This window comes from Ranitomeya imitator, chromosome 3 (assembly GCF_032444005.1).
Source record: "Ranitomeya imitator isolate aRanImi1 chromosome 3, aRanImi1.pri, whole genome shotgun sequence".
Taxonomy (NCBI): Eukaryota; Metazoa; Chordata; class Amphibia; order Anura; family Dendrobatidae; genus Ranitomeya; species Ranitomeya imitator.
The window spans coordinates 846,263,227-846,290,230 of NC_091284.1; the positions used below are offsets into that span (position 1 = coordinate 846,263,227).

General features: G+C 44.1%; 1 protein-coding gene across 1 annotated transcript in view; it reads left to right on the forward strand.

Annotated features, from left to right (window-relative positions):
• LOC138671452 (tyrosinase-like) overlaps nt 1-27,004 on the forward strand; it is a 128,527-nt gene that overhangs the window by 91,619 nt on the left and 9,904 nt on the right. Inside the window, exon 3 of the mRNA XM_069759633.1 lies at nt 8,198-8,408. Within this exon, the coding sequence (XP_069615734.1) occupies nt 8,198-8,408 (211 nt within the window). The remainder of the gene's footprint in view (nt 1-8,197; nt 8,409-27,004) is intronic.

Below are 27,004 nucleotides of genomic sequence, written 5' to 3' on the forward strand. Positions count from 1 at the left end.
ACTCGCTGCAAATCAGGGGAGATGGCAGACACAATGACTCCTTCCTTGAGGATACTCGCCGGCTCAGATGAACCCGGAGAGTCGGGCACAAAACTCCTAGACAGAGCATCCGCCTTCACATTTTTAGAGCCCGGAAGGTACGAAATCACAAAATCGAAGCGGGCAAAAAATAACGACCAACGGGCCTGTCTAGGATTCAAGCGCTTGGCAGACTCGAGATAAGTAAGGTTCTTATGATCAGTCAATACCACCACGCGATGCTTAGCTCCTTCAAGCCAATGACGCCATTCCTCGAATGTCCACTTCATGGCCAGCAACTCTCGGTTGCCCACATCATAATTACGCTCAGCAGCCGAAAACTTCCTGGAAAAGAAAGCACATGGTTTCAACACTGAGCAACCAGAACCTCTCTGTGACAAAACCGCCCCTGCTCCAATCTCAGAAGCATCAACCTCGACCTGGAACGGAAGAGAAACATCTGGTTGACACAACACAGGGGCAGAACAAAAACGATGCTTCAACTCCTGAAAAGCTTCCACAGCAGCAGAAGACCAATTAACAAAATCAGCACCCTTCTTGGTCAAATCGGTCAATGGTTTGGCAATGCTAGAAAAATTACAGATGAAGCGACAATAAAAATTAGCAAAGCCCAGGAATTTTTGCAGACTTTTCAGAGATGTCGGCTGAGTCCAATCCTGGATGGCTTGGACCTTAACCGGATCCATCTCGATAGTAGAAGGGGAAAAGATGAACCCCAAAAATGAAACTTTCTGTACACCGAAGAGACACTTTGATCCCTTCACAAACAAAGAATTAGCATGCAGGACCTGGAAAACCATTCTGACCTGCTTCACATGAGACTCCCAATCATCTGAGAAGATCAAAATGTCATCCAAGTAAACAATCAGGAATTTATCCAGATACTCACGGAAGATGTCATGCATAAAAGACTGAAACACAGATGGAGCATTGGCAAGTCCGAACGGCATCACTAGATACTCAAAATGACCCTCGGGCGTATTAAATGCAGTTTTCCATTCATCTCCTTGCCTGATTCTCACCAGATTATACGCACCACGAAGATCTATCTTAGTGAACCAACTAGCCCCCTTAATCCGAGCAAACAAGTCAGATAACAATGGCAAGGGATACTGAAATTTAACAGTGATCTTATTAAGAAGGCGGTAATCAATACATGGTCTCAGCGAACCATCCTTCTTGGCTACGAAAAAGAACCCTGCTCCCAGTGGTGATGACGATGGGCGAATATGTCCCTTCTCCAGGGATTCCTTCACATAACTGCGCATAGCGGCGTGTTCAGGCACGGATAAATTAAATAATCGACCTTTAGGGAATTTACTACCAGGAATCAAATCGATAGCACAATCACAATCCCTATGCGGAGGTAGGGCATCGGACCTGGGCTCCTCAAATACATCCTGATAATCAGACAAGAACTCTGGGACCTCAGAAGGAGTGGATGACGAAATAGACAAAAATGGAACATCACCATGTACCCCCTGACAACCCCAGCTGGATACCGACATAGAGTTCCAATCCAATACTGGATTATGGGTTTGTAGCCATGGCAACCCCAACACGACCACATCATGCAGATTATGTAGCACCAGAAAGCGAATAACTTCCTGATGTGCAGGAGCCATGCACATGGTCAGCTGGGTCCAGTACTGAGGTTTATTCTTGGCCAAAGGTGTAGCATCAATTCCTCTCAACGGAATAGGACACCGCAAAGGCTCCAAGAAAAACCCACAACGTTTAGCATAATCCAAATCCATCAGATTCAGGGCAGCGCCTGAATCCACAAACGCCATGACAGAATACGATCATAAAGAGCATATCAAGGTAATGGACAGAAGGAATTTGGATTGTACAGTACCAATGACGGCAGACCTATCGAACCGCTTAGTGCGCTTAGGACAATCAGAAATAGCATGAGTGGAATCACCACAGTAGAAACACAGACCATTCAGACGTCTGTGTTCTTGCCGTTCAACTCTGGTCATAGTCCTATCGCACTGCATAGGCTCAGGTTTAATCTTAGATAATACCGCCAAATGGTGCACAGATTTACGCTCGCGCAAGCGTCGACCGATCTGAATGGCCAAAGACATAGACTCATTCAAACCAGCAGGCATAGGAAAACCCACCATGACATCCTTAAGAGCCTCAGAGAGACCCTTTCTGAACAAAGCTGCCAGCGCAGATTCATTCCACAGAGTGAGTACTGACCACTTCCTAAATTTCTGACAATATACTTCTATATCATCCTGACCCTGGCACAAAGCCAGCAAATTTTTCTCAGCCTGATCCACTGAATTAGGCTCATCGTAAAGCAATCCGAGCGCCAGGAAAAACGCATTGACATTACTCAATGCAGGGTCTCCTGGCGCAAGAGAAAATGCCCAGTCCTGAGGGTCGCCACGCAAAAAAGAAATAATAATCAAAACCTGTTGAATAGGATTACCAGAAGAATGAGGTTTCAAGGCCAGAAATAGCTTACAATTATTTTTGAAATTAAGAAACTTAAGGCCCCTTCACATTAAGCGACGCTGCAGCGATACCGACAACGATCCGGATCGCTGCAGCGTCGCTCTTTGGTCGCTGGAGAGCTGTCACACAGACCGCTCTCCAGCGACCAACGATGCCGGTAACCAGGGTAAACATCGGGTAACTAAGCGCAGGGCCGCGCTTAGTAACCCGATGTTTACCCTGGATACCATGCTAGAAGTAAAAAAAAACAAACACTACATACTTACCTACCGCTGTCTGTCCTCCAGCGCTGCGCTCTGCTTCTCTGCTCTCCTCCTGTACTGTCTGTGAGCCGGAAAGCAGAGCGGTGACGTCACCGCTCTGCTTTCCGGCTCACAGCCAGTACAGGAGGAGTGCAGAGCACAGCGCTGGAGGACAGACGGCTGTAGGTAAGTATCTAGTGTTTGTTTTTTTTACTTTTAGCATGGTAACCAGGGTAAACATCGGGTTACTAAGCGCGGCCCTGCGCTTAGTTACCCGATGTTTACCCTGGTTACCAGTGAAGACATCGCTGGATCGGTGTCACACACGCCGATCCAGCGATGTCTCCAGGGAGTCCAGCGACGAAATAAAGTTCTGGACTTTATTCAGCGACCAACGATCTCCCAGCAGGGGCCTGATCGTTGGTCACTGTCACACAGAACGATTTTATTAACGATATCGTTGCTACGTCACAAATAGCAACGATATCGTTAACAATATCGTTATGTGTGAAGGTACCTTAAGTTCTATCACCAAAAAACAAATCAGGAATAGGAATTCTTGGTTCTAACATAGATTTCTGATCAATAGTATCTTGAATCCTTTGTACATTTGTAACGAGATTATCCATTGAAGAGCACAGACCCTGAATATCCATATCCACACCTGTGTCCTGAAACACCCAAATGTCTAGGGGAAAAAAAAGACTGAACACAGAGCTGAGAAAAAAAAATGATGTCAGAACTTCTTTTTTCCCTCTATTGAGAATCATTAGCTGGGCTCCTTGTACTGTTATGTAGGCAATCCAGTGACACAGTGTGCCAGCAATCAGAGCACATACAGTGATCTGACAATAACCCAAAAACAATAGAACGAGCTCTGAGACGTGGAATCTCTGTAGACCGCAATACCTGAACCTATCCAAAACACAACTAAAGGCAGCTGTGGATTGCGCCTGTCACTACCTATGCAACTCGGCACAGCCTGAGGAGCTGACTAGCCTGAAGATAGAAAAACAAGCCTGACTTGCCTCAGAGAAAATACCCCAAAGGAAAAGGCAGCCCCCCACATATAATGACTGTTAGCAAGATGAAAAGACAAACGTAGGGATGAAATAGATTCAGCAAAGTGAGGCCCGATATTCTAGATAGAGCGAGGATAGCAAAGAGAACTTTGCAGTCTACAAAAAACCCTAAAGCAAAATACCACGCAAGGGGGGCAAAAAGACCCACCGTGCCGAACTAACGGCACGGCGGTGCACCCTTTGCGTCTCAGAGCTTCCAGCAAAAACGAATAGACAAGCTGGACAGAAAAAGTAGCAACAAAAGCAAAGAAGCACTTATCTAAGCAGAGCAGCAGGCCACAGGAAAGATCCAGAAGCTCAGATCCAACACTGGAACATTGACAAGGAGCAAGGAAGACAGAATCAGGTGGAGTTAAATAACAAAGCAGCCAACGAGCTCACCAGAACACCTGAGGGAGGAAGCTCAGAAGCTGCAGTACCACTTGTGACCACAGGAGTGAATTCAGCCACAGAATTCACAACAATATCCACAGCTCCTCTCTGTAGTCACACGTTCTGTATATACTATATATCCTCAGCTACTGTCTGTAGTCACACGTTCTGTATATACTATATATCCACAACTCCTGTCTGTAGTCACACGGCCTGTATATACTATATATCCACAGCTCCTCTCTGTAGTCACATGGCCTGTATATACTATATATCCACAGCTCCTCTCTGTAGTCACACGTCCTGTATATACTATATATCCACAGCTCCTCTCTGTAGATACACGTTCTGTATATACTATATATCCTCAGCTCCTGTCTGTAGTCACACGTTCTGTATATACTATATATCCACAGCTCCTTTCTTTAGTCACACACTCTGTATATACTATATGTCCACAGCTCTCTAGTCACATGTTCTGTATATACTATATATCCACAGCTCCTCTCTGTAGTCACACGGCCTGTATATACTATATATCCACAGCTCCTCTCTGTAGTCACACTCTGTATATACTATATATCCACAGCTCCTCTCTATAGTCACACAGTCTGTATATACTATATATCCACAGCTCCTCTCTGTAGTCACACTCTGTATATACTATATATCCACAGCTCCTCTCTGTAGTCACACTCTGTATATACTATATATCCACAGCTCCTCTCTGTAGTCACACTCTGTATATACTATATATCCACAGCTCCTCTCTGTAGTCACACGCTCAGTATATACTATATATCCACAGCTCCTCTCTGTAGTCACACTCTGTATATACTATATATCCACAGCTCCTCTCTATAGTCACACAGTCTGTATATACTATATATCCACAGCTCCTCTCTGTAGTCACACTCTGTATATACTATATATCCACAGCTCCTCTCTGTAGTCACACTCTGTATATACTATATATCCACAGCTCCTCTCTGTAGTCACACGCTCAGTATATACTATATATCCACAGTTCCTCTCTGTAGTCACACAATCTGTATATACTATACAGTGGGGCAAAAAAGTATTTAGTCAGTCAGCAATAGTGCAAGTTCCACCACTTAAAAAGATGAGAGGCGTCTGTAATTTACATCATAGGTAGACCTCAACTATGGGAGACAAACTGAGAAAAAAAAATCCAGAAAATCACATTGTCTATTTTTTTAACATTTTATTTGCATATTATGGTGAAAAATAAGTATTTTCTCCAGTGGTCTGTGCCTGAGAGGATGTGGCACTAATTGAAGTCGAGGCGTTAGCTGCCATCGATCCGACAACGGCTTCAATTTGATCTTCACGCAGCAGCGGTGCACGGCGCTCTCCGACAAAGCTGCGCATGAAGGACTGTTCCCTGCTGAAACTGGGTGATGGTGAGTCACCGGTGGCCGCAGCAGGCACAGAATCACCACGTCCTCTCCCTGCTCCGCGCCCACGCCCACGTGCCTTACTCCCTGCCCTCTTCATCTTGGTTGACAGATAAAGATAAGCAGAAAAGTACTAAGGCCTTAGCGTGCTTATTCCTGAAATGCTCCTCCTAACAGGTGTAAGAAACACTAATGTTGTAAAGTGTGGACTAGACTTTATTATTGATAAAATGTGGCCTACACAAGTGTTAAGTGGTGTTTGGTGAACTTTACTTTTTTTTTGTGCAGATCGGGCTACAGAGCTAGTTTAAATCACACGGAGACCGTGCAGACAGCCGTAAACGGCGCTGCAAGGCCCAAAAACCCTCCTCTAGGTTATCCTATGTAGTGTTTTTCCACTATTTAGCTGGAGACGGGTGGAAAGACACTAATAGGAAATTTTTAAAAAAATTTTCAACAGGCTGCACTATTTGAAAAAAGGAAAATTTATTTTACAGTATGAGGCAGTGACAAAACCCTGAGCTGAATACAACGGGCTGTCGCTGCACACAGACTACAGTGCGAGCTGCGCTCACACGGAGACCGTGCAGACAGCCGTAAACGGCGATGCAAGGCCCAAAAACCCCCCTCTAGGTTATCCTATGTAGTGTTTTTCCACTATTTGGCTGGAGACGGGTGGAAAGACACTAATAGGAAATTTTAGAAAAAATGTGCAGCAGGCTGCACTATGAGCAAAAAAGGACAATGGATAGAACTGTATGAGGCAGTGTGAACCCCCCCATGAGCTGAATACAACCGGGTATATGGCTGCACACAGACTACAGAGTGAGCTGCACACACACACACACACACACAGAGAGAGAGACCTTGCAGAACGCTGTTAAAACAGCGCTGCAAGTCAAGAGCAAGGTGAACTGAACAGTGAACACAGCGTTTGCTAAATTATACTTGGAAAAGCAAAATAAAGCAATTAGCTATCTCAACTGGCCCTCAGTTAGAACACAGCGTCCTGTCCCTAACTGAAATCACAGCAGAGTGAGCGCAAAATGGCGGCAGCGTTTTTTATAGTGCAGAGTGACATAATTTCAGCAGCCAATCACAGCCTTGCCAGTACTTACATGCCCACCATGCTAAACAGGATGTGCCCACACTTCCATTCATTCCTCATTGGCTGCTGCGTTCAGTTTGAATTCTGGGAACTTCCGATTCCGGTATCCGATACGCGGGAAGTATCGGAATTCGGTATCGGAATTCCGATACCGCAAGTATCGGCCGATACCCGATACTTGCGGTATCGGAATGCTCAACACTAGTGATGAGTGAATATACTCGTTGCTCGGGTTTTCCCCAGCACGCTCGGGTGACCTCCGAGTATTTGTTAGTGTTCCGAGATTTCGTTTTCATTGCGGCAGCTGAATGATTTGCGACTGTTAGACAGCTTGATTACACGTGGGGATTCCCTAGCAACTAGGCAACCCCCACATGTACTCAGGCTGGGTAGTTAGAAATCATTCAGCTGTGGCAATGAAAACTAAATCTCAGAACACTAACAAATACTCGATCACCCGAGCATGCTCGAGAAAACCTGAGCAACAAGTATATTCGCTCATAAATAGGGTTGAGCGACTTTTCTTTTTTTAGGATCGGGTCGGGTTTCACGAAACCCGACTTTTGAGAAAGTCGGGTCGAGTGAAATCGGCCGATCCTATAAAAAAGTCGGGGTCGGGGTCGGCCGAAACACGAAACCCAATGCAGTGCATTGGGAACTCTCCTTCTGGCCCTGGGATCCATATTTATGTGTAAAATAAAGAATAAAAATAAAAAATATTGATATACTCACCCTCGGACGCGCCCTGGTTCTAACCGGCAGCCTGCGTTCCTAAAAATGAGCAAGTGAAGGACCTTCGATGACGTCGCGGCTTGTGATTGGTCGCATGAGCGGTCACATGGGCGGTCACGCGACCAATCACAAGCCGCGACATCATCTAAGGTCCTTCACGCGCTCATTCTTAGGAAGGAAGGATCCCGGTTAGTACCAGGGCACGTCCAAGGGTGAGTATATTCCTATTAGCACCTTTTGTAGCCAACATAGATGTAATGCTGTTTTAAAAAACTGTGGGTAACAACTAAATATAAGGTTCGTGATTCACAGGAATGATAAATCCACAAAAAATTATATATAGTGAGTTTGTAAAGACAAATGTAGACACTAGATTTTTTTTAAAAACAGCGCAATTTTCATTTTCTATTATTTTTTCTGTAAAGTAATTATAAATTATCTACATTTCTCTTCATGTTGTGAATTAGAAACACATGGGCCATATTTCCTATCATGATTTTAGCTTTCTAAAGATAGGAGACATGGCATGTATGATGTTAACCAGATAACTCACTTTAATTATCTGTTCACAGCAGGGGGCTCCCAACTCCACAGAGATCATGAGGAGTGACTTAGAGAGTGAGCTCTTTTTCCTTCAATTCATGATGAATCCATGCTTCAATCCTCAGTGTTACAGTTTACATATGGGTCCATTTTTACCATTCCGTTTATGACACATTTTCTCTTTTTCAGTCCATCTGTGTAGAATATTATCTCAGTGGGACTTATTGCTTAATGTCCAACTGCGAATGTGAGCGTCCAAAGTTCTCACGGAAACCCGGTGCCTTACCAGGATTAAGCATTCCAACCAAGCAGGATGTAGACTACTGCCTGAGCCTACCACAAATCGACACTTCCCCTTATTTGTCGACCTCAAATAGAAGTTTTCGAAACTGTGTAGAAGGTAAGCAGAAACGTCATCATTCTTGTAACATCTAAATAGAAACACATAAAATGAAAAAATGCACAATGGTGTTAGGTTGGTCTTCAAGTCAGACCATCAGGGATATTGGATGGTTGTCAGATATGAAGATTCTCGAGCAGTGATGGTGCAGAGACAGAGTGATCTGTTTCCAGTGCCATAAAATGTATTCAATCACATGGCCCTTATATCCTCCTTTGAATGGGCGTATACATTCTGGTCATGCGCACATCAGCTGTTTATCACAAATGAGATCATCATTAACTGATTAGGTGATTTTCCTTCAGAAGTGAACTGTGAACAGGTGTTTAACATTGTAAGGTCCCCAAATCAATGTAATTAGCCTCACCCTAATACAGTTAGCATAGCTTTCAGGCATAGTAATGTCAGCAGCTCTAATCAAAGGTCAGAATGACATAGGAAAACTAGACTGATGTCTGAACATGTCTTGTTACAATTAGAAATATATGTAATTTAAGGAATATGTTAAGGTGGTCCCTGATTTCCCTATCAATGGTGTCACGATTCCCCTGACCGCTGTACCAATTGGTCAGGATTCACACCGTGACCGTCACCCCTACGTCACGGATTGAGGTGACTTTAGGCCAACAGACGGCTATCACATGTGCAGGGGGGCTTATCTTAGTTATCCCTCCACTCCACGATGTGATGAAAAAACACACACAAGGCTATTGACCTCTTAGTTTACAGCAGGGGCTTATTCTAGGTATCCCACTGCTTTTCTATATACCACGAACTGCAGGGATTTATGTATATCCCGCTTACAGTTCCACTTAACACTTGCAGCTCTCTGGCGCCCCCTTACTCTCAGGTCAGATTAGGTACTGCACCCTGGGTAATTAGTCGCCAGAAAGGCTGCCTGCTATGTACTGGCTATTGGGCACGCTGCAGTGACGCGATAACTACTCCCACTTAGGCAGGATCAATAAATCAATGCCGCAGTCGCTATAACGCCACCCAACTACCCGGTACAAAACGTATGCTGCCACCAGCTTCGATTAAACGGGTCCGAAGCTAACCCAACACAACAGTAACAGTAGCGTATTTCCCTTCAGAGACTTAGGGTACGGCTTAGAACAGGAGAACGAACTAATATATAATAGTATATCCCATTAAAAATAATTAGGCAGTGCTTTATCAATAAATATTTTATAAAGGGGTTATAAATGAGAAAAGCAACACTCACATGTTTAAAGCATGACAGGCATCCAGGCTAGTGGAGTTTTTCCATATGTCCCAGCTCATTTGGACGTGCTGCTGGCTTCAGAAGACAAGCAGCCCAGGAGGAGAAATCAGCAGAAGAGTGCCTCCTCAGAGCCTGCCAGACACTTAAACCCTTAAGGCTGTGACATAACAGAAAGGCTGGCTTATCCAGACCCTCCTCTCTCTACATTCTGCCTAAACTTTAAACTATTCTCTCTAATTTCTATAACTTCACTACAAAACATGACAGAGTCAGACCAAACCTATCATTCATCTCGGATTAACGTGAGCATTCTAATGAGATCAAATATGTCCTATCTGGGATACATATTTACAGAGAAAACACTACTTCTTTACCAGATGGAGTTAGAAGCCCGAGATTCATGGGATGTGTAGATACACCGAGTGAGACTATGAATATATATTTTCATGTTCCTAGCTTAAACATGGTGCATAATATCGTACCAAAACCAAACAAAGGATCTTTCATGAATTTTGGAGCCACTTTACCAGTTCTGACTAGTGAAGGTGGGAGGGGTGAGGGACTTTCCTCTGAGCTTGGAATTTACGACCCCAGGGCAATAAAACCCCCTTCTAGCATACAGTCCGTAGCCCAGAGAGAAACAAGTAGAGTCAGCTAGTGAAGGGGGGGTTTAGCCCACCTCATGAGCTGACGAGCAACTAAACTTATATGATATTTCATACCATATCGTGACAAATGGTCACAGGAAACCTGGTTATACTTATGGCCACCTACTCTCCCACGTGCTGTCATGCTGAGCCTGTCGAACCCTTGAGCCTGTGTTTTGTGGTCGGCTTCTCTGTCTGCCAAGCCACAGCAGACACCTTTTTCTCCAGGTGCTTAGTTTCTGCTCTTCTGGCTGCAGTCTGTTTAGCATAACTCAGGTGTTTTATTTGTCTGCCTTTCACCTTTCAGGTGCAGCTTTATATTCTGTCCCACCGCGGGTAATAGCTTCTTGCGGATTCTGCTGTAGCCTGCAGCCAGTCAGTGAAATTCCAGTTAAGGTTTATCTCATTACTGTTTCTGTTCTTTACTCTGCGCATATCTCCTGTTTCTTTTTAGGAAGTAACACGTAATCTAACAGTTCCCACTTATATTTTATTTTGTATTTTGTTGTTTACCTTACTCACTCTGGGATCTTGCCCTTTTCCTGTGCACTTTCCCCTGTTGTGGATGATTTACACTCGGCCCTGCCCTCCGGTTCTTTAGGAGGAATGTGAAGTGCTTGACTGTCTTTTAGGTAACATAGGTCCGAGCGGCTATCTTCTAATCTGTGGTTGGGGCTATCTCAGCTCACGCAGGAACCATTATGGACTGTGGGTCAGGATCCCTAGTCTATTCAGGAACCGGCAGGGTCAGTGGCAGTTTTTAGTTTATTACCTGTTTTCCACATTGAGTTTCGAATAGCATAACACATACCCCAACATGGGTCACAACATATGTAAGAGATGCCAGAGAGGGAAGTGACTGGTGTAATAAGCACTGCCCAGTGTTGTAGAAGAATGAAGCAGAGCGAGACACGAGGCTTCTGAGAAAAGCAAGTCAGAGAAGGGGTCACTGTGCATAGGTGGGCCGCCATTGATCAGGCAGTGCCACTGCAGCATGCAGACACACCTTTGTTTTTTCTCTTACATCTACTGGAAGAATTACTACTCCTAGCGACCTATGGACAAGAAGATGTGTGTCATTTGGATGCTGCTGAGTTTGTAACTCTGGCACCAGTGATGCATCCACAGAATTTTGTAGAAAATCTGCCATTATGTTTTCATGTCCCATGTAAGATTCAGCCCCGCATACAAGTGGTGGATGTGCGTAGTTTGCATAGCCTTGTAATCGGACATTGAGGGAGAGCAGTAGATGAGAAGGCTTGTGCCCTGGTGCTGGGGGTGCCCTGGTGCTGGGGGTGCCTACTTTGCCAGCCTTTTACTCCAGCGCTGCAGTCATATACAGGGGAACCAACTGCATCAAGAGATATTTATCTCAGGACACAGCTCACCAAGAATCAGGCACCAAATGATGCCTATATGAAGGGTACAACCATCCTCACCCACAGCACAGGAAGACCCCAGGGCCACGTCCTTGAGTCACCTGCATTTAGCAACATTATCCCTGAGTAACCAGATGACTCACACAAAATGATCCTGTGAAATGTGAAATTAAATCTCAATTACCCCATCATTCTGCCAACCAAGAGGACAACACTTCAAGCACCACCTCAGCGCCACCTCAGCACCATTTCAGCGCCACCTCCAGGCTGAACAATTCTAGAACATTCTAATACAGTCAGTAGTGATGAGAGAGCACTAAAATGCTCGGGTGTTCGTTACTCGAATCGATGAGGTCGGATGCTCTGGTGCTCCACCCGAGTAACGAGTTGTGAGAAAGTCACTGGCAAAGTGCTAGAGGGGAGATATGTTTCACTTCGCCTAATGGAGTCAGCGATATAAAACCCTGAGTACTTTCCTCCAGCATATTACTTTCTGTGAGGTTTAAGCTAAGCTGCATAGTAACATAGTAACACAGTAAGGCCGAAAAAAAGCCATTTGTCCATCCAGTTCAGCCTATATTCTGCCAGAATAAATCCCCAGATCTACGTACACAAAATGAGAATGCTTGGTCTGGGGGAAAATGTGTGTAAATGGGTTAGTAACTGGCTTAGTGATAGAAAGCAGAGGGTGGTTATAAATGGTATAGTCTCTAACTGGGTCGCTGTGACCAGTGGGGACCGCAGGGGTCAGTATTGGGACCTGTTCTCTTCAACATATTCATTAATGATCTGGTAGAAGGTTTACACAGTAAAATATCGATATTTGCAGATGATACAAAACTATGTAAAGCAGTTAATACAAGAGAAGATAGTATTCTGCTACAGATGGATCTGGATAAGTTGGAAACTTGGGCTGAAAGGTGGCAGATGAGGTTTAACAATGATAAATGTAAGGTTATACACATGGGAAGAGGGAATCAATATCACCATTACACACTGAACGGGAAACCACTGGGTAAATCTGACAGGGAGAAGGACTTGGGGATCCTAGTTAATGATAAACTTACCTGGAGCAGCCAGTGCCAGGCAGCAGCTGCCAAGGCAAACAGGATCATGGGGTGCATTAAAAGAGGTCTGGATACACATGATGAGAGCATTATACTGCCTCTGTACAAATCCCTAGTTAGACCGCACATGGAGTACTGTGTCCAGTTTTGGGCACCGGTGCTCAGGAAGGATATAATGGAACTAGAGAGAGTACAAAGGAGGGCAACAAAATTAATAAAGGGGATGGGAGAACTACAATACCCAGATAGATTAGCGAAATTAGGATTATTTAGTCTAGAAAAAAGACGACTGAGGGGCGATCTAATAACCATGTATAAGTATATAAGGGGACAATACAAATATCTCGCTGAGGATCTGTTTATACCAAGGAAGGTGACGGGCACAAGGGGGCATTCTTTGCGTCTGAAGGAGAGAAGGTTTTTCCACCAACATAGAAGAGGATTCTTTACTGTTAGGGCAGTGAGAATCTGGAATTGCTTGCCTGAGGAGGTGGTGATGGCGAACTCAGTCGAGGGGTTCAAGAGAGGCCTGGATGTCTTCCTGGAGCAGAACAATATTGTATCATACAATTATTAGGTTCTGTAGAAGGACGTAGATCTGGGTATTTATTATAATGGAATATAGGCTGAACTGGATGGACAAATGTCTTTTTTCGGCCTTACTATGTTACTATGTTACTATGTTACGTCCTTCTACAGAACCTAATAATTGTATGATACAATATTGTTCTGCTCCAGGAAGACATCCAGGCCTCTCTTGAACCCCTCGACTGAGTTCGCCATCACCACCTCCTCAGGCAAGCAATTCCAGATTCTCACTGCCCTAACAGTAAAGAATCCTCTTCTATGTTGGTGGAAAAACCTTCTCTCCTCCAGACGCAAAGAATGCCCCCTTGTGCCCGTCACCTTCCTTGGTATAAACAGATCCTCAGCGAGATATTTGTATTGTCCCCTTATATACTTATACATGGTTATTAGATCGCCCCTCAGTCGTCTTTTTTCTAGACTAAATAATCCTAATTTCGCTAATCTATCTGGGTATTGTAGTTCTCCCATCCCCTTTATTAATTTTGTTGCCCTCCTTTGTACTCTAGTTCCATTATATCCTTCCTGAGCACCAGTGCCCAAAACTGGACACAGTACTCCATGTGCGGTCTAACCAGGGATTTGTACAGAGGCAGTATAATGCTCTCATCATGTGTATCCAGACCTCTTTTAATGCACCCCATGATCCTGTTTGCCTTGGCAGCTGCTGCCTGGCACTGGCTGCTCCAGGTAAGTTTATCATTAACTAGGATCCCCAAGTCCTTCTCCCTGTCAGATTTACCCAGTGGTTTCCCGTTCAGTGTGTAATGGTGATATTGATTCCTTCTTCCCATGTGTATAACCTTACATTTATCATTGTTAAACCTCATCTGCCACCTTTCAGCCCAAGTTTCCAACTTATCCAGATCCATCTGTAGCAGAATACTATCTTCTCTTGTATTAACTGCTTTACATAGTTTTGTATCATCTGCAAATATCGATATTTTACTGTGTAAACCTTCTACCAGATCATTAATGAATATGTTGAAGAGAACAGGTCCCAATACTGACCCCTGCGGTACCCCACTGGTCACAGCGACCCAGTTAGAGACTATACCATTTATAACCACCCTCTGCTTTCTATCACTAAGCCAGTTACTAACCCATTTACACACATTTTCCCCCAGACCAAGCATTCTCATTTTGTGTACCAACCTCTTGTGCGGCACGGTATCAAACGCTTTGGAAAAATCGAGATATACCACGTCTAATGACTCACCGTGGTCCAGCCTATAGCTTACCTCTTCATAAAAACTGATTAGATTGGTTTGACAGGAGCGATTTCTCATAAACCCATGCTGATATGGAGTTAAACAGTTATTCTCATTGAGATAATCCAGAATAACATCCCTCAGAAACCCTTCAAATATTTTACCAACAATAGAGGTTAGACTTACTGGCCTATAATTTCCAGGTTCACTTTTAGAGCCCTTTTTGAATATTGGCACCACATTTGCTATGCGCCAGTCCTGCGGAACAGACCCTGTCGCTATAGAGTCCCTAAAAATAAGAAATAATGGTTTATCTATTACATTACTTAGTTCTCTTAGTACTCGTGGGTGTATGCCATCCGGACCCGGAGATTTATCTATTTTAATCTTATTTAGCCGGTTTCGCACCTCTTCTTGGGTTAGATTGGTGACCCTTAATATAGGGTTTTCATTGTTTCTTGGGATTTCACCTAGCATTTCATTTTCCACCGTGAATACCGTGGAGAAGAAGGTGTTTAATATGTTAGCTTTTTCCTCGTCATCTACAACCATTCTTTCCTCACTATTTTTTAAGGGGCCTACATTTTCAGTTTTTATTCTTTTACTATTGATATAGTTGAAGAACAGTTTGGGATTAGTTTTACTCTCCTTAGCAATGTGCTTCTCTGTTTCCTTTTTGGCAGCTTTAATTAGTTTTTTAGATAAAGTATTTTTCTCCCTATAGTTTTTTAGAGCTTCAATGGTGCCATCCTGCTTTAGTAGTGCAAATGCTTTCTTTTTACTGTTAATTGCCTGTCTTACTTCTTTGTTTAGCCACATTGGGTTTTTCCTATTTCTAGTCCTTTTATTCCCACAAGGTATAAACCGCTTACACTGCCTATTTAGGATGTTCTTAAACATTTTCCATTTAATATCTGTATTCTTATTTCTGAGGATATTGTCCCAGTCAACCAGATTTACCCCTTTCTGCCATCCGACGAACTATTCCGTCCATGTGGGGTGGGCCTTAATTCCCATGGACAGAATAGTACGTCCAGGGCGATCGGCCACGCTCATGGGGGGAGCGCGGCCGATCGCGGCCGGGTGTCAGCTGCCTATCGCAGCTGACATCTGGCACTATGTGCCAGGAGTGGTCACGGACCGCCCCCAGCACATTAACCCCCGGCACACCGCGATCAAACATGATCGCGGTGTGCCGGCGGTGCACGGAAGCATCGCGCAGGGAGGGGGCTCCCTGCGGGCTTCCCTGAGACCCCCGCAGCAATGCGATGTGATCGCGTTGCTGCGAGGGTCTCCTTACCTCCCTCCCTGTAGCAGGCCCGGATCCAAGATGGCCGCGGCATCCGGGTCCTGCAGGGAGGGAGGTGGCTTACCAAGTGCCTGCTCAGAGCAGGCACTTGGTAATGCTGCAGAGCTCTGAGACAGATCGGTGATCTGACAAACTGCTGTGCAAACTGTCAGATCAGCGATCTGTGATGTCGTACCCTGGGGCAAAGTAAAAAAGTTTAAAAAAAAATGTCCACATGTGTAAAAAAAAAAAAAAAAAAAAATCCTAAATAAAGAAAAAAAATTATTCCCATAAATTTCTTTATCTAAATAAAAAAAAACAAACAATAAAAGTACACATATTTAGTATCGCTGCGTCTGTAACGACCCAACCTATAAAGCTGTCCCACTACTTAACCCCTTCAGTAAACACCGTAAGAAAAAGAAAAGAGGCAAAAAACAACGCTTTATTATGATACCGCCGAACAAAAAGTGGAATAACACGCGATCAAAAAGACAGATATAAATAACCATGTTACCACTGAAAACGTCATCTTGTCCCGCAAAAAACGAGCCTCGATACAGCATCATCAGCAAAAAAATAAAAAAGTTATAGTCCTCAGAATAAAGCGATGCAAAAATAATTATTTTTTCTATAAAATAGTTTTTATCGTATAAAAGCGCCAAAACATAAAAAAAGATATAAATGAGGTATCGCTGTAATCGCACTGACCCGAAGAATAAAACTGCTTTATCAATTTTACCAAACGTGGAACGGTATAAACGCCTCCCCCAAAAGAAATTCATGAATCGCTGGTTTTTGGTCATTCTGCCCCGAAAATGTTACCAATAAAAACGTCAACTCGTCCTGCAAAAAATAAAAACCTCACATGACTCTGTGGACTCAAATATGGAAAAATTATAGCTCTCAAAATGTGGTAACGCAAAAAAAATATTTTTTGCAATAAAAAGCGTCTTTTAGTGTGTGACGGCTGCCAATCATAAAAATCCGGTAAAAAACCCGCTATAAAAGTAAATCAAACCCCCCTTCATCACCCCCTTAGTTAGGGAAAAATTAAAAAAATGTATTTATTTCCATTTTCCCATTAGGGCTAGGGTTAGGGCTAGGGTCAGGGTTGGGGTTAGGGCTAGGGTTAGGGTTGGGGCTACAGTTTGGGTTTGGATTACATTTATGGTTGGGAATAGGGTTGGGATTAGGGTTAGGGGTGTGTCTGGGTTAGAAGTGTGGTTAGGGTTACCGTTGGGATTAGGCTTTCAGTTATAATTGGGGGGTTTCCACTGTTTAGGCACATCAGGGGCTCTCCAAACGTGACATGGCGTCCGATCTCAATTCCAGCCAATTCTGCGTTGAAAAAGTAAAACAGTGCTCCTTCCCTTCCGAGCTCTCCCGTGTGCCCAAACAGGGGTTTACCCCAACATATGGGGTATCAGCGTACTCAGGACAAATTAGACAACAACTTTTGGGGTCCAATTTCTCCTGTTACCCCCGGGAAAATACAAAACTGGGGGCTAAAAAATAATTTTTGGGAGAATTTATTTTTTTAATTTTCACGGCTCTGCGTTATAAACTGTAGTGAAACACTTGGGGGCTCAAAGTTCTCACAACACATCTAGATAAGTTCCTTGGGGGGTCTAGTTTCCAATATGGGGTCACTTGTGGTGGTTTCTACTGTTTAGGTACATTAGAGTCTCTGCAAACGCAATGTGACGCCTGCAGACCATTCCATCTAAGTCTGCATTCCAAATGGCGCTCCTTCCCTTCTGAGCTCTGTCATGCGCCCAAACAGTGGTTCCCCCCCCCCACATATGGGGTATCAGCGCACTCAGGACAAATTGGACAACTTTTGGGGTTCAATTTCTCCTTTTACCCTCGGAAAAATACAAAACTGGGGGCTAAAAAATAATTTTTGTGGGAATAATTTTTTGTTTTATTTTTACGGCTCTGCATTATAAACTTATGTGAAGCCCTTGGTGGGTCAAAGTGCTCACCACACATCTAATACGTTCCTTAGGGGGTCTACTTTCCAAAATGGTGTCACTTGTGGGGGGTTTCAATGTTTAGGCACATCAGTGGCTCTCCAAACGCAACATGGCGTCCCATCTCAATTCCTGTCAATTTTGCATTGAAAGGTCAAACGGCGCTCCTTCCCTTCCGAGCTCTCCCATGCGCCCAAACAGTGGTTTACCCCCACATATGGGGTATCAGTGTACTCAGGACAAATTGTACAACTTTTTGGGTCCAATTTCTTCTCTTACCCTTGGGAAAATAAAAAATTGGGGGCGAAAAATAATTTTTGTGAAAAAAAATGATTTTTTGTTTTTACGGTTCTGCATTATAAACTTCTGTAAAGCACTTGGTGGGTCAAAGTGCTCACCACACATCTAGATAAGTTCCTTAGGGGGTCGACTTTCCAAAATGGTGTCACTTGTGGGGGGTTTCAATGTTTAGGCACATCAGTGGCTCTCCAAACGCAACATGATGTCCCATCTCAATTCCAGTCAATTTTGCATTGAAAAGTGAAATGGCGCTCCTTCGCTTCCGAGCTCTGTCATGCGCCCAAACAGTGGTTTACCCCCACATATGGGGTATCGGCGTACTCAGGACAAATTGTGCAACAACGTTTGTTGTCCATTTTCTCCTGTTACCCTTGGTAAAATAAAACAAATTGGAGCTGAAGTAAATCTTTTGTGAAAAAAAGTTAAATGTTAATTTTTATTTAAACATTCCAAAAATTCCTGTGAAACACCTGAAGGGTTAATAAACTTCTTGAATGTGGTTTTGAGCACCTTGAGGGGTGCAGCTTTTAGAATGGTGTCACACTTGGGTATTTTCTATCATATAGACCCCTCAAAATGACTTCAAATGAGATGTGGTCCCTAAAATAAAATGGTGTTGTAAAAATGAGAAATTGCTGGTCAACTTTTAACCCTTATAACTCCCTAATAAAAAAAATGTTGGTTTCAAAATTGTGCTGATGTAAAGTAAACATGTGGGAAATGTTACTTATGAAGTATTTTGTGTGACATATCTCTGTGATTTAAGGGTATAAAAATTCAAAGTTGGAAAATTGCGAAATTTTCAAAATTTTCGCCAAATTTCCATTTTTTTCACAAATAAACGCAGGTAATATCAAAGAAATTTTACCACTATCATGAAGTACAATATGTCACGAGAAAACAATGTCAGAATCACCAGGATCCATTGAAGCGTTCCAGAGTTATAACCTCATAAAGGGACAGTGGTCAGAATTGTAAAAATTGGCCCGGTCATTAATGTGCAAACCACCCTTGGGGGTAAAGGGGTTAAGGGCATCTCTAAGCTGGTCAAACTTTGCCTTCCTAAAGTTCAGTGTTTTTGTGACTCCCTGACAAGTCCCCCTAGTGAAAGACAGGTGAAACTGTACAATATTGTGGTCGCTATTTCCTAAATGCCCAACCACCTGCAGATTTGTTATTCTGTCAGGTCTATTAGATAGTATTAGGTCTAAAAGTGCTGCTCCTCTGGTTGGATTCTGCACCAATTGTGAAAGATAATTTTTCTTGGTTATTAGCAGAAACCTGTTGCCTTTATGGGTTTCACAGGTTTCTGTTTCCCAGTTAATATCCGGGTAGTTAAAGTCCCCCATAACCAGGACCTCATTATGGGTTGCAGCTTCATCTATCTGCTTTAGAAGTAGACTTTCCATGGTTTCTGTTATATTTGGGGGTTTGTAACAGACCCCAATGAGAATTTTGTTACCATTTTTCCCTCCATGAATTTCGACCCATATGGACTCGATATCCTCATTTCCTTTGCTAATATCCTCCCTTAAAGTGGACTTTAGACAAGACTTTACATAGAGACAAACCCCTCCTCCTCTCCGATTTTTACGATCCTTTCTAAACAGACTGTAACCCTGTAAGTTAACTGCCCAGTCATAGCTTTCATCTAACCATGTCTCGGTTATTCCCACTATGTCAAAGTTACCTGTAGATATTTCTGCTTCTAGTTCTTCCATCTTGTTTGTCAGGCTTCTGGCGTTTGCGAGCATGCAGTTTAGAGGATTTTGTTTTGTTCCGATCTCCTCGCTGTGGATTGTTTTAGAAATGTTCTTACCTCCCTTCTGAGTATGTTTTCCTGGGTCTTCTTTGCCGCACCTCATATCTTTCATCAGTATATCTTCTGGCTTCATATTCGAGTCTAATGTTTTTTTGCCCATCCCCTCATCTTCTAGTTTAACGCCTATGCATAATGGGCTTATTTTTATGTAGACATCCATAGAGTGGGTGAGAGGATGTCCACCTTATCTCCACCTGCAGAGTCGTCACCACCGTGTGCGGACAGGACCTGTTACATGATGGATGAGTCACATGGTCTGGGTTTAAGTAGCTGGCTTCCAAATAATAATAATCTTTATTTTTATATAGCGCTAACATATTCCGCAGCGCTTTACAGTTTTGCACATGTTATCATCACTGTCCCCGATGGGGCTCACAATCTAGATTCCCTATCAGTATGTCTTTGGAATGTGGGAGGAAACCGGAGAACCCAGAGGAAACCCACGGAAACACGGGAGAACATACAAACTGCTTGCAGATGTTGTCCTGGGTGGGATTAGAACCCAAGACCCCAGCACTGCAAGGCAGCATTGCTCAGTGTGCATGGAGAGGAAGCACTCCAGGAAAGTGTTAATTGACCTGAAACATGGACATTGCTAACCGTGAGCAGACTGATCCCTGCTTGGAGAAGGACTGTGTTTTTGTTTTGTTAATTTTTGCATTTTTTTCCCAGAGGGATGTGTTTCTTTTTCCCAGCTTGGTTTATGCTGCCTTTAATAAACCAAGCATGTTCTTAAAGAAGCAGTGTCCCGTTTCTATCTCTGTGCACAGCCGATTGAGCCGCTGTACCACAGAGTATAATGGAAGGCAGTGGGAGACTCGAGCATTTTTCCAGAAGACCCTACTAGAATGTGTGGGCTGGCAAGAAAATTGCTGAAATGGATGTAAACAGCACTGAATTGGAATGGGATCATCGTAGGGAAGACCCCTGGAAGCATCTGTGAATTCCAGATCGCTGTCAGAGTATTACTTCACTTTTACATTAAAACATACAAAACTGAAGATAAAATGGATTTTACAGCAAAAAAATGTTAGGTATCTTTATTTCCTGAATAATGACTTAAATATAAGGCAAAGTTAAGAAGAGGAAAACAACCACATCCTCCACCTCTGAGGCGATGTTCACACGTTGCATTTTTCCTGCGTTTTTCCACATATGCTTTGCTTTAAATGCAAGAACTAGATGGAAGAGGGACCAGATCCACCCGGTATTAGGCACAAAGGAGGCATTACACATAATGTAGTGGTTCTCCTAGACTCGTAAAGCCTACAGGATGCATTAAGTGCAAGGGCTGCCAAAATTTAGAAGGAGGGACTGCAATACCCCGGAAAATTCCTCTGGGGGCTCTATACAGTACAGACCAAAAGTTTGGACACACCTTCTCATTTAAAGATTTTTCTGTATTTTCAAGACTATGAAAATTGTACATTCACACTGAAGGCATCAAAACTATGAATTAACACATGTGGAATTATATACTTAACAAAAAAGTGTGAAACAACTGAAATAAGTCTTATATTCTAGGTTCTTCACAGTAGCCACCTTTTGCTTTGATGACTGCTTTGCACACTCTTGGCATTCTCTTGATGAGCTTCAAGAGGTAGTCACCGGCAATGGTTTTCACTTCACAGGTGTGCCCTGTCAGGTTTAATAAGTGGGATTTCTTGCCTTATAAATGGGGTTGGGACCATCAGTTGTGTTGAGCAGAAGTCTGGTGGATACACAGCTGATAGTCCTACTGAATAGACTGTTAGAATTTGTATTATGGCAAGAAAAAAGCAGCTAAGTAAAGAAAACGAGTGGCCATCATTACTTTAAGAAATGAAGGTCAGTCAGTCTGAAAAATTGGGAAAACTTTGAAAGTGTCCCCAAGTGCAGTGGCAAAAAGCATCAAGCGCTACAAAGAAACTGGCTCACATGATGACCGCCCCAGGAAAGGAAGACCAAGAGTCACCTCTGCTTCTGAGGATAAGTTTATCCGAGTCACCAGCCTCAGAAATCGCAGGTTAACAGCAGCTCAGATTAGAGACCAGGTCAATGCCCCACAGAGTTCTAGCAGCAGACACATCTCTACAACAACCGTTAAGAGGAGACTTTGTGCAGCAGGCCTTCATGGTAAAATAGCTGCCAGGAAACCACTGCTAAGTACAGGCAACAAGCAGAAGTGACTTGTTTGGGCTGAAGAACACAAGGAATGGACATTAGAAATCTGTGCTTTGGTCTGATGAGTCCAAATTTGAGATCCAACCACCGTGTCTTTGTGCGACGCAGAAAAGGTGAATAGATGGACTCTACATGCCTGGTTCCCACCATGAAGCATGGAGGAGGAGGTGTGATGGTGTGGGGGGGCTTTGCTGGTGACACTGTTGGGGGTTTATTCAAAATTGAAGGCATACTGAACCAGCATGGCTACCACAGCATCTTGCAGCGGCATGCTATTCCATCCGGTTTGCGTTTAGTTGGACCATCATTTATTTTTCAACAGGACAATGACCCCAAACACCTCCAGGCTGTGTAAGGGCTATTTGACCAGGAAGGAGAGTGATGGGGGCTACGCCAGATGACCCGGCCTCCACAGTCACCAGACCTGAACCCAATCGAGATGGTTTGGGGTGAGCTGGACCGCAGAGTGAAGGCAAAAGGGCCAACAAGTGCTAAGCATCTCTGGGAACTCCTTCAAGATTGTTGGAAGACCATTCCCGGAGACTACCTCTTGAAGCTCATCAAGAGAATGCCAAGAGTGTGCAAAGCAGTCATCAAAGCAAAAGGTGGCTACTTTGAAGAACCTAGAATATAAGACATATTTTCTGTTGTTTCACACTTTTTTGTTAAGTATATAATTCCACATGTGTTAATTCATATTGATGCCTTCAGTGTGAATGTACAATTTTCATAGTCATGAAAATACAGAAAAATCTTTAAATGAGAAGGTGTGTCCAAACTTTTGCTCTGTACTGTATATATATATAAAATAAAAAGCAGCACAAAAAATACAAAAGGGTGCAAACCTTCCAGGTATATACCAAACCTATCCAATAGAACAAGAAAAATGAAGGCAGCACACCAATAAATGAAAAACAACTGTGCAGTTTATTGGTCATGTGCGATGTTTCGGTCCCAAGTGTGGACCAGGACAATCTGATGATAAATGGGCTTCTGGAACAAACCATACATGCACAAGGCAAGAGAACCTGGATCTGATGAAATGCTACTATAACAGCAGACCAAATGAGAGGGGATATATGAAGCGTATGAGGAAACTCTGGATGGATACAAGACCTGCATGTCCACTGACTGAGAAACAACTAGTCACCCAATGTTTCAATATCATAAAGAGAAAGCTATTATCACAACAACTTGAGATGGATCAACTGCACTGCAGATCCACCCCACATGAAGACCTGGAAGAACAACATGTGCAACCCCCTGAAAATCTCGATCCAATCCTGCAACTAGAGAGCACTGCAGCTGATCTGAAACAGAAGATCTTAGATAAACTAAATACCATCAACACCAGAGATCGACTGCCAAGACTCAGCAAAGAAACACCACCAGACAGTATGCTAGAAAATGCCAATAGAGCACTTGCATCAATACCTACCACCACCACAACTCAAACTAATAACCTGATCTATGCTACTGCCTCAGCAATCATGGAAATGCTTGGCTATAAAACCAGCAAGAACAACAGAAGTACGTGCCCCCCTTGGAAAAGAAGACTGGAGACCAAGGTCAAGGTGACATGAAGGGAAGTCAGCCAACTATCAGAAATACAGAAAGGTGTAAAGATCAAGAATAAGACCAAGTTAGACAAGAACAATGGTCTGACCCCAACTGAAGCCCTAGAGACTGCAAAACAGAAGCTCACAGCAATCTCTGCAAGACTAGGGAGATACAACAGAGAGGCTGAGGCCAAGAGGATAAATGCCCTGTTCTCCAAAGAACCATCCAAGGCAGACCTGGGCAAGATGCGGCCTGCGGGCCGCATCCGGCCCGCCTGATGGTTTTAAGCGGACAGCCGCCCCCGGCACCGCTCGGCCAGCCGCTTCTGAGAAGGACCGCTGGCAGCTGGAGTGAAGGCCAGGTTCATTACCTGTTTATCGGTGGCGGCGGCCATCTTCCCAAGGCCGCGCGTGCGCAGATGGAGTGCTCTGCTTCACGGGGCTTCAGGAAAATGGCTGCGGGAGGCCGCTTGTGCGCAGATGGAGATCGCGGCGGCCATTTTCCTGAAGCCGAGTTTGCAGATTTAGATTTCGGCTTCAGGAAAATGGCCGCCGTGATCTCCATCTGCGCACAAGCGGCCTCCCGCAGCCATTTTCCTGAAGCCCCGTGAAGCAGAGCACTCCATCTGCGCAAGCTCGGCCTCAGGAAGATGGCCGCCGCCACCGATATTCAACCCGGCTCTGCTGCTCACATTGCATTCCGGTCCGCTGCGTCACCTCACCGGTGGAAGGGACCCTGCGCACGCCATATCGCACCTCTGCCGCCGCACCACCACTGCTGCAACCCCCCCCCATGGACACCAGGCCATGGCGTTGCCCTCCTAAGCAGGAAGGGACCCTGCTCAGGTTCACGCCACACCGCATCACCGACACCATGCCTCCTGTGACCCTGCTCTGCCACCGCCAGCCCTCAGGTAAGAATTTTACCGTAAGATACTGTATATTCGGACAATAAGACGGACCCCCATTTTATAAAAAAAAAAAATTTTCTGCAATTTTCATCCCAAATTTGGGGTGCGCCTTATGGTCGGGTGCGTCTTATAGTCCGAAAAATACGGTAATTATATTAGTTCGGCCCACTAAAACCATCCCACTTTCTCATGCGGCCCCATGGCAAAATTAATTGCCCACCCCTGTCCTAACTGGTTAAGGTCAGTTCTTCTAGCACATGGATTTAAACTCTCCTTTGTTCATTCAAACTCAAATATAACTGTCACAATTGGACTGGCAAGTAAACTGGGACCAGGGGCACCTTTCCTGGCCCTAGCTCTAGGGGGCGCCCTAACTCGCCCTGTTCCCCGGAATACCTCAGATGGCGAGGATGCCGGGGCCTCCGCCCTCGCCCTGTCTCCTGACTGCCGACCTGCATCTGTCCCCCTCCCCCACCCGGGGAAGAGAGGCGCTACCGTGTACAACAGTACACCAACCCAACAAACAGGGGAACAAAGACAAGGGTACAAAGAAAGACTCTACTCACACAAAATATGCTCTCACAAGTAACAAAGGTATCCACCAGGGTGTGAAGGACGGGGAGGGTAAATAAAGCAGGTAAGGATGAGGAATATTCCAAGCATACAAACCATACAACTGTCGCACAATAAATTCCTCCAGCTCTCCAAACACCAGCTCCTCACTACTCCAGGTCTATCAAGCAAGTGCTATCTCAGACAAGGATCTGACCAGAAGGCCTAGCTTTTATAGGAGAGATGAGTGGCTGAGCACAGCTGAAAGCAGGAATTTGCACATGGCCTATTAACCCCTGTCCTGCTGGAAGAAAATAAAACACCTTTAATACACAGGAGAAGTGCTTCTTCTCAGCGATGAAGCAGAAGTCGTCAGACGCCATGGTCTTCTGACACTACCCTGTCGCGGTAACTCCGTGACAATAACAATACAGGATAATCATAGATGCAGGAAACATATTTTTGGAATGGGCATGATTAAAGTTATTCACAGCAGTTTTTCGGGGGCTTCTGCACCCACCAGAAACCGAGTAAATGGTATATGCTTCATAGTAACACATAGATAAACGATGTTTGTTATCAAAAGAAAGGTAATGTCGTAATAAGAAAAATGATATCCCTGGCGTCTCTTTCCAAGGTTCCCACCCAAAGTTATGACAAACAGTAGTTTCTTAATAACTTTCTAAAGGGGGCGTAACCAACCCACCCTGTGAGGTCATCCAGGGGGAAGACCCTTAGTTTTGGGCAAAGGTATAACGCTCAGAGGTCCAGAAAAAGAGGTGTCTTTTGCCTGGGGAAACAGCTGACTGAAACTGTACATTTGTACCCGTCAAAGATTACCCTCCCCCACTTCCACACGGCATACCAATGACTGAGATGTGTAAGTTTTTATTTTAATCCCTTTTATTTCTAGCTGTCTGTATATACTGTAGTTTGTCTCTTTTGTAACATCTTTTTTATTTTTGTAAATACTGCCTATATTTTCTGGAGTAAATCTATAAAATTTACTAGTTTTGTATGCCTTGCTCTATGAACAGACCGCCACGTCCTCCACGCTAAACTACGCTACCCTGTGGGTGGGCTCCTCACTCGATATTGGTTTTTCATGTCAAACAAGGTGGCAGCAAAGTGTTCTGGGGTATTTGGGAGACCCTGGCAGTGAGGCATGGAGGTTCATGTTTGTATTTCCGACCTGAGACCGGGGATATACATATCTCCCTCACTGCAGAGTGCCTAATAGCCAGTACATAACCAGGCAGCCTTTCTGATGACAACTTATCCTAGGTGTAGTTCCCTGACTGTCCTGAAGATAAGGGGGCACCAGAGGGCTGCAAGTTCCTAACCTGAACTGGAAACTGGGATATAAAAAATCCCACTTTATTATATCACACACACCCCAGTTCCTGACACATAGGGAGAACTATACTGAGGCACCTAAAAGGGAACAACTACATGGGGAGAATTATACTGAGACAACTAAAGGGAAACAACTACATGGAGAGAACTATACTGAGACAACTAAAGGGGAACAACTACATGGGGAGAACTATACTGAGACAACTAAAGGGGAACAACTACATGGGGAGAACTATACTGAGACAACTAAAGGGAAACAACTACATGGGGAGAACTATACTGCGACAACTAAAGGGAACAACTACATGGGGAGAACTATACTGAGACAACTAAAGGGGAACAACTATATGGGGAGAACTATACTGAGAAAACTAAAGGGGAACAACTACATGGGGAGAACTATACTGCGACAACTAAAGGGGAACAACTATATGGGGAGAACTATACTGCGACAACTAAAGGGAAACAACTACATGGGGAGAACTATACTGCGACAACTAAAGGGGAACAACTATATGGGGAGAACTATACTGAGAAAATTAAAGGGGAACAACT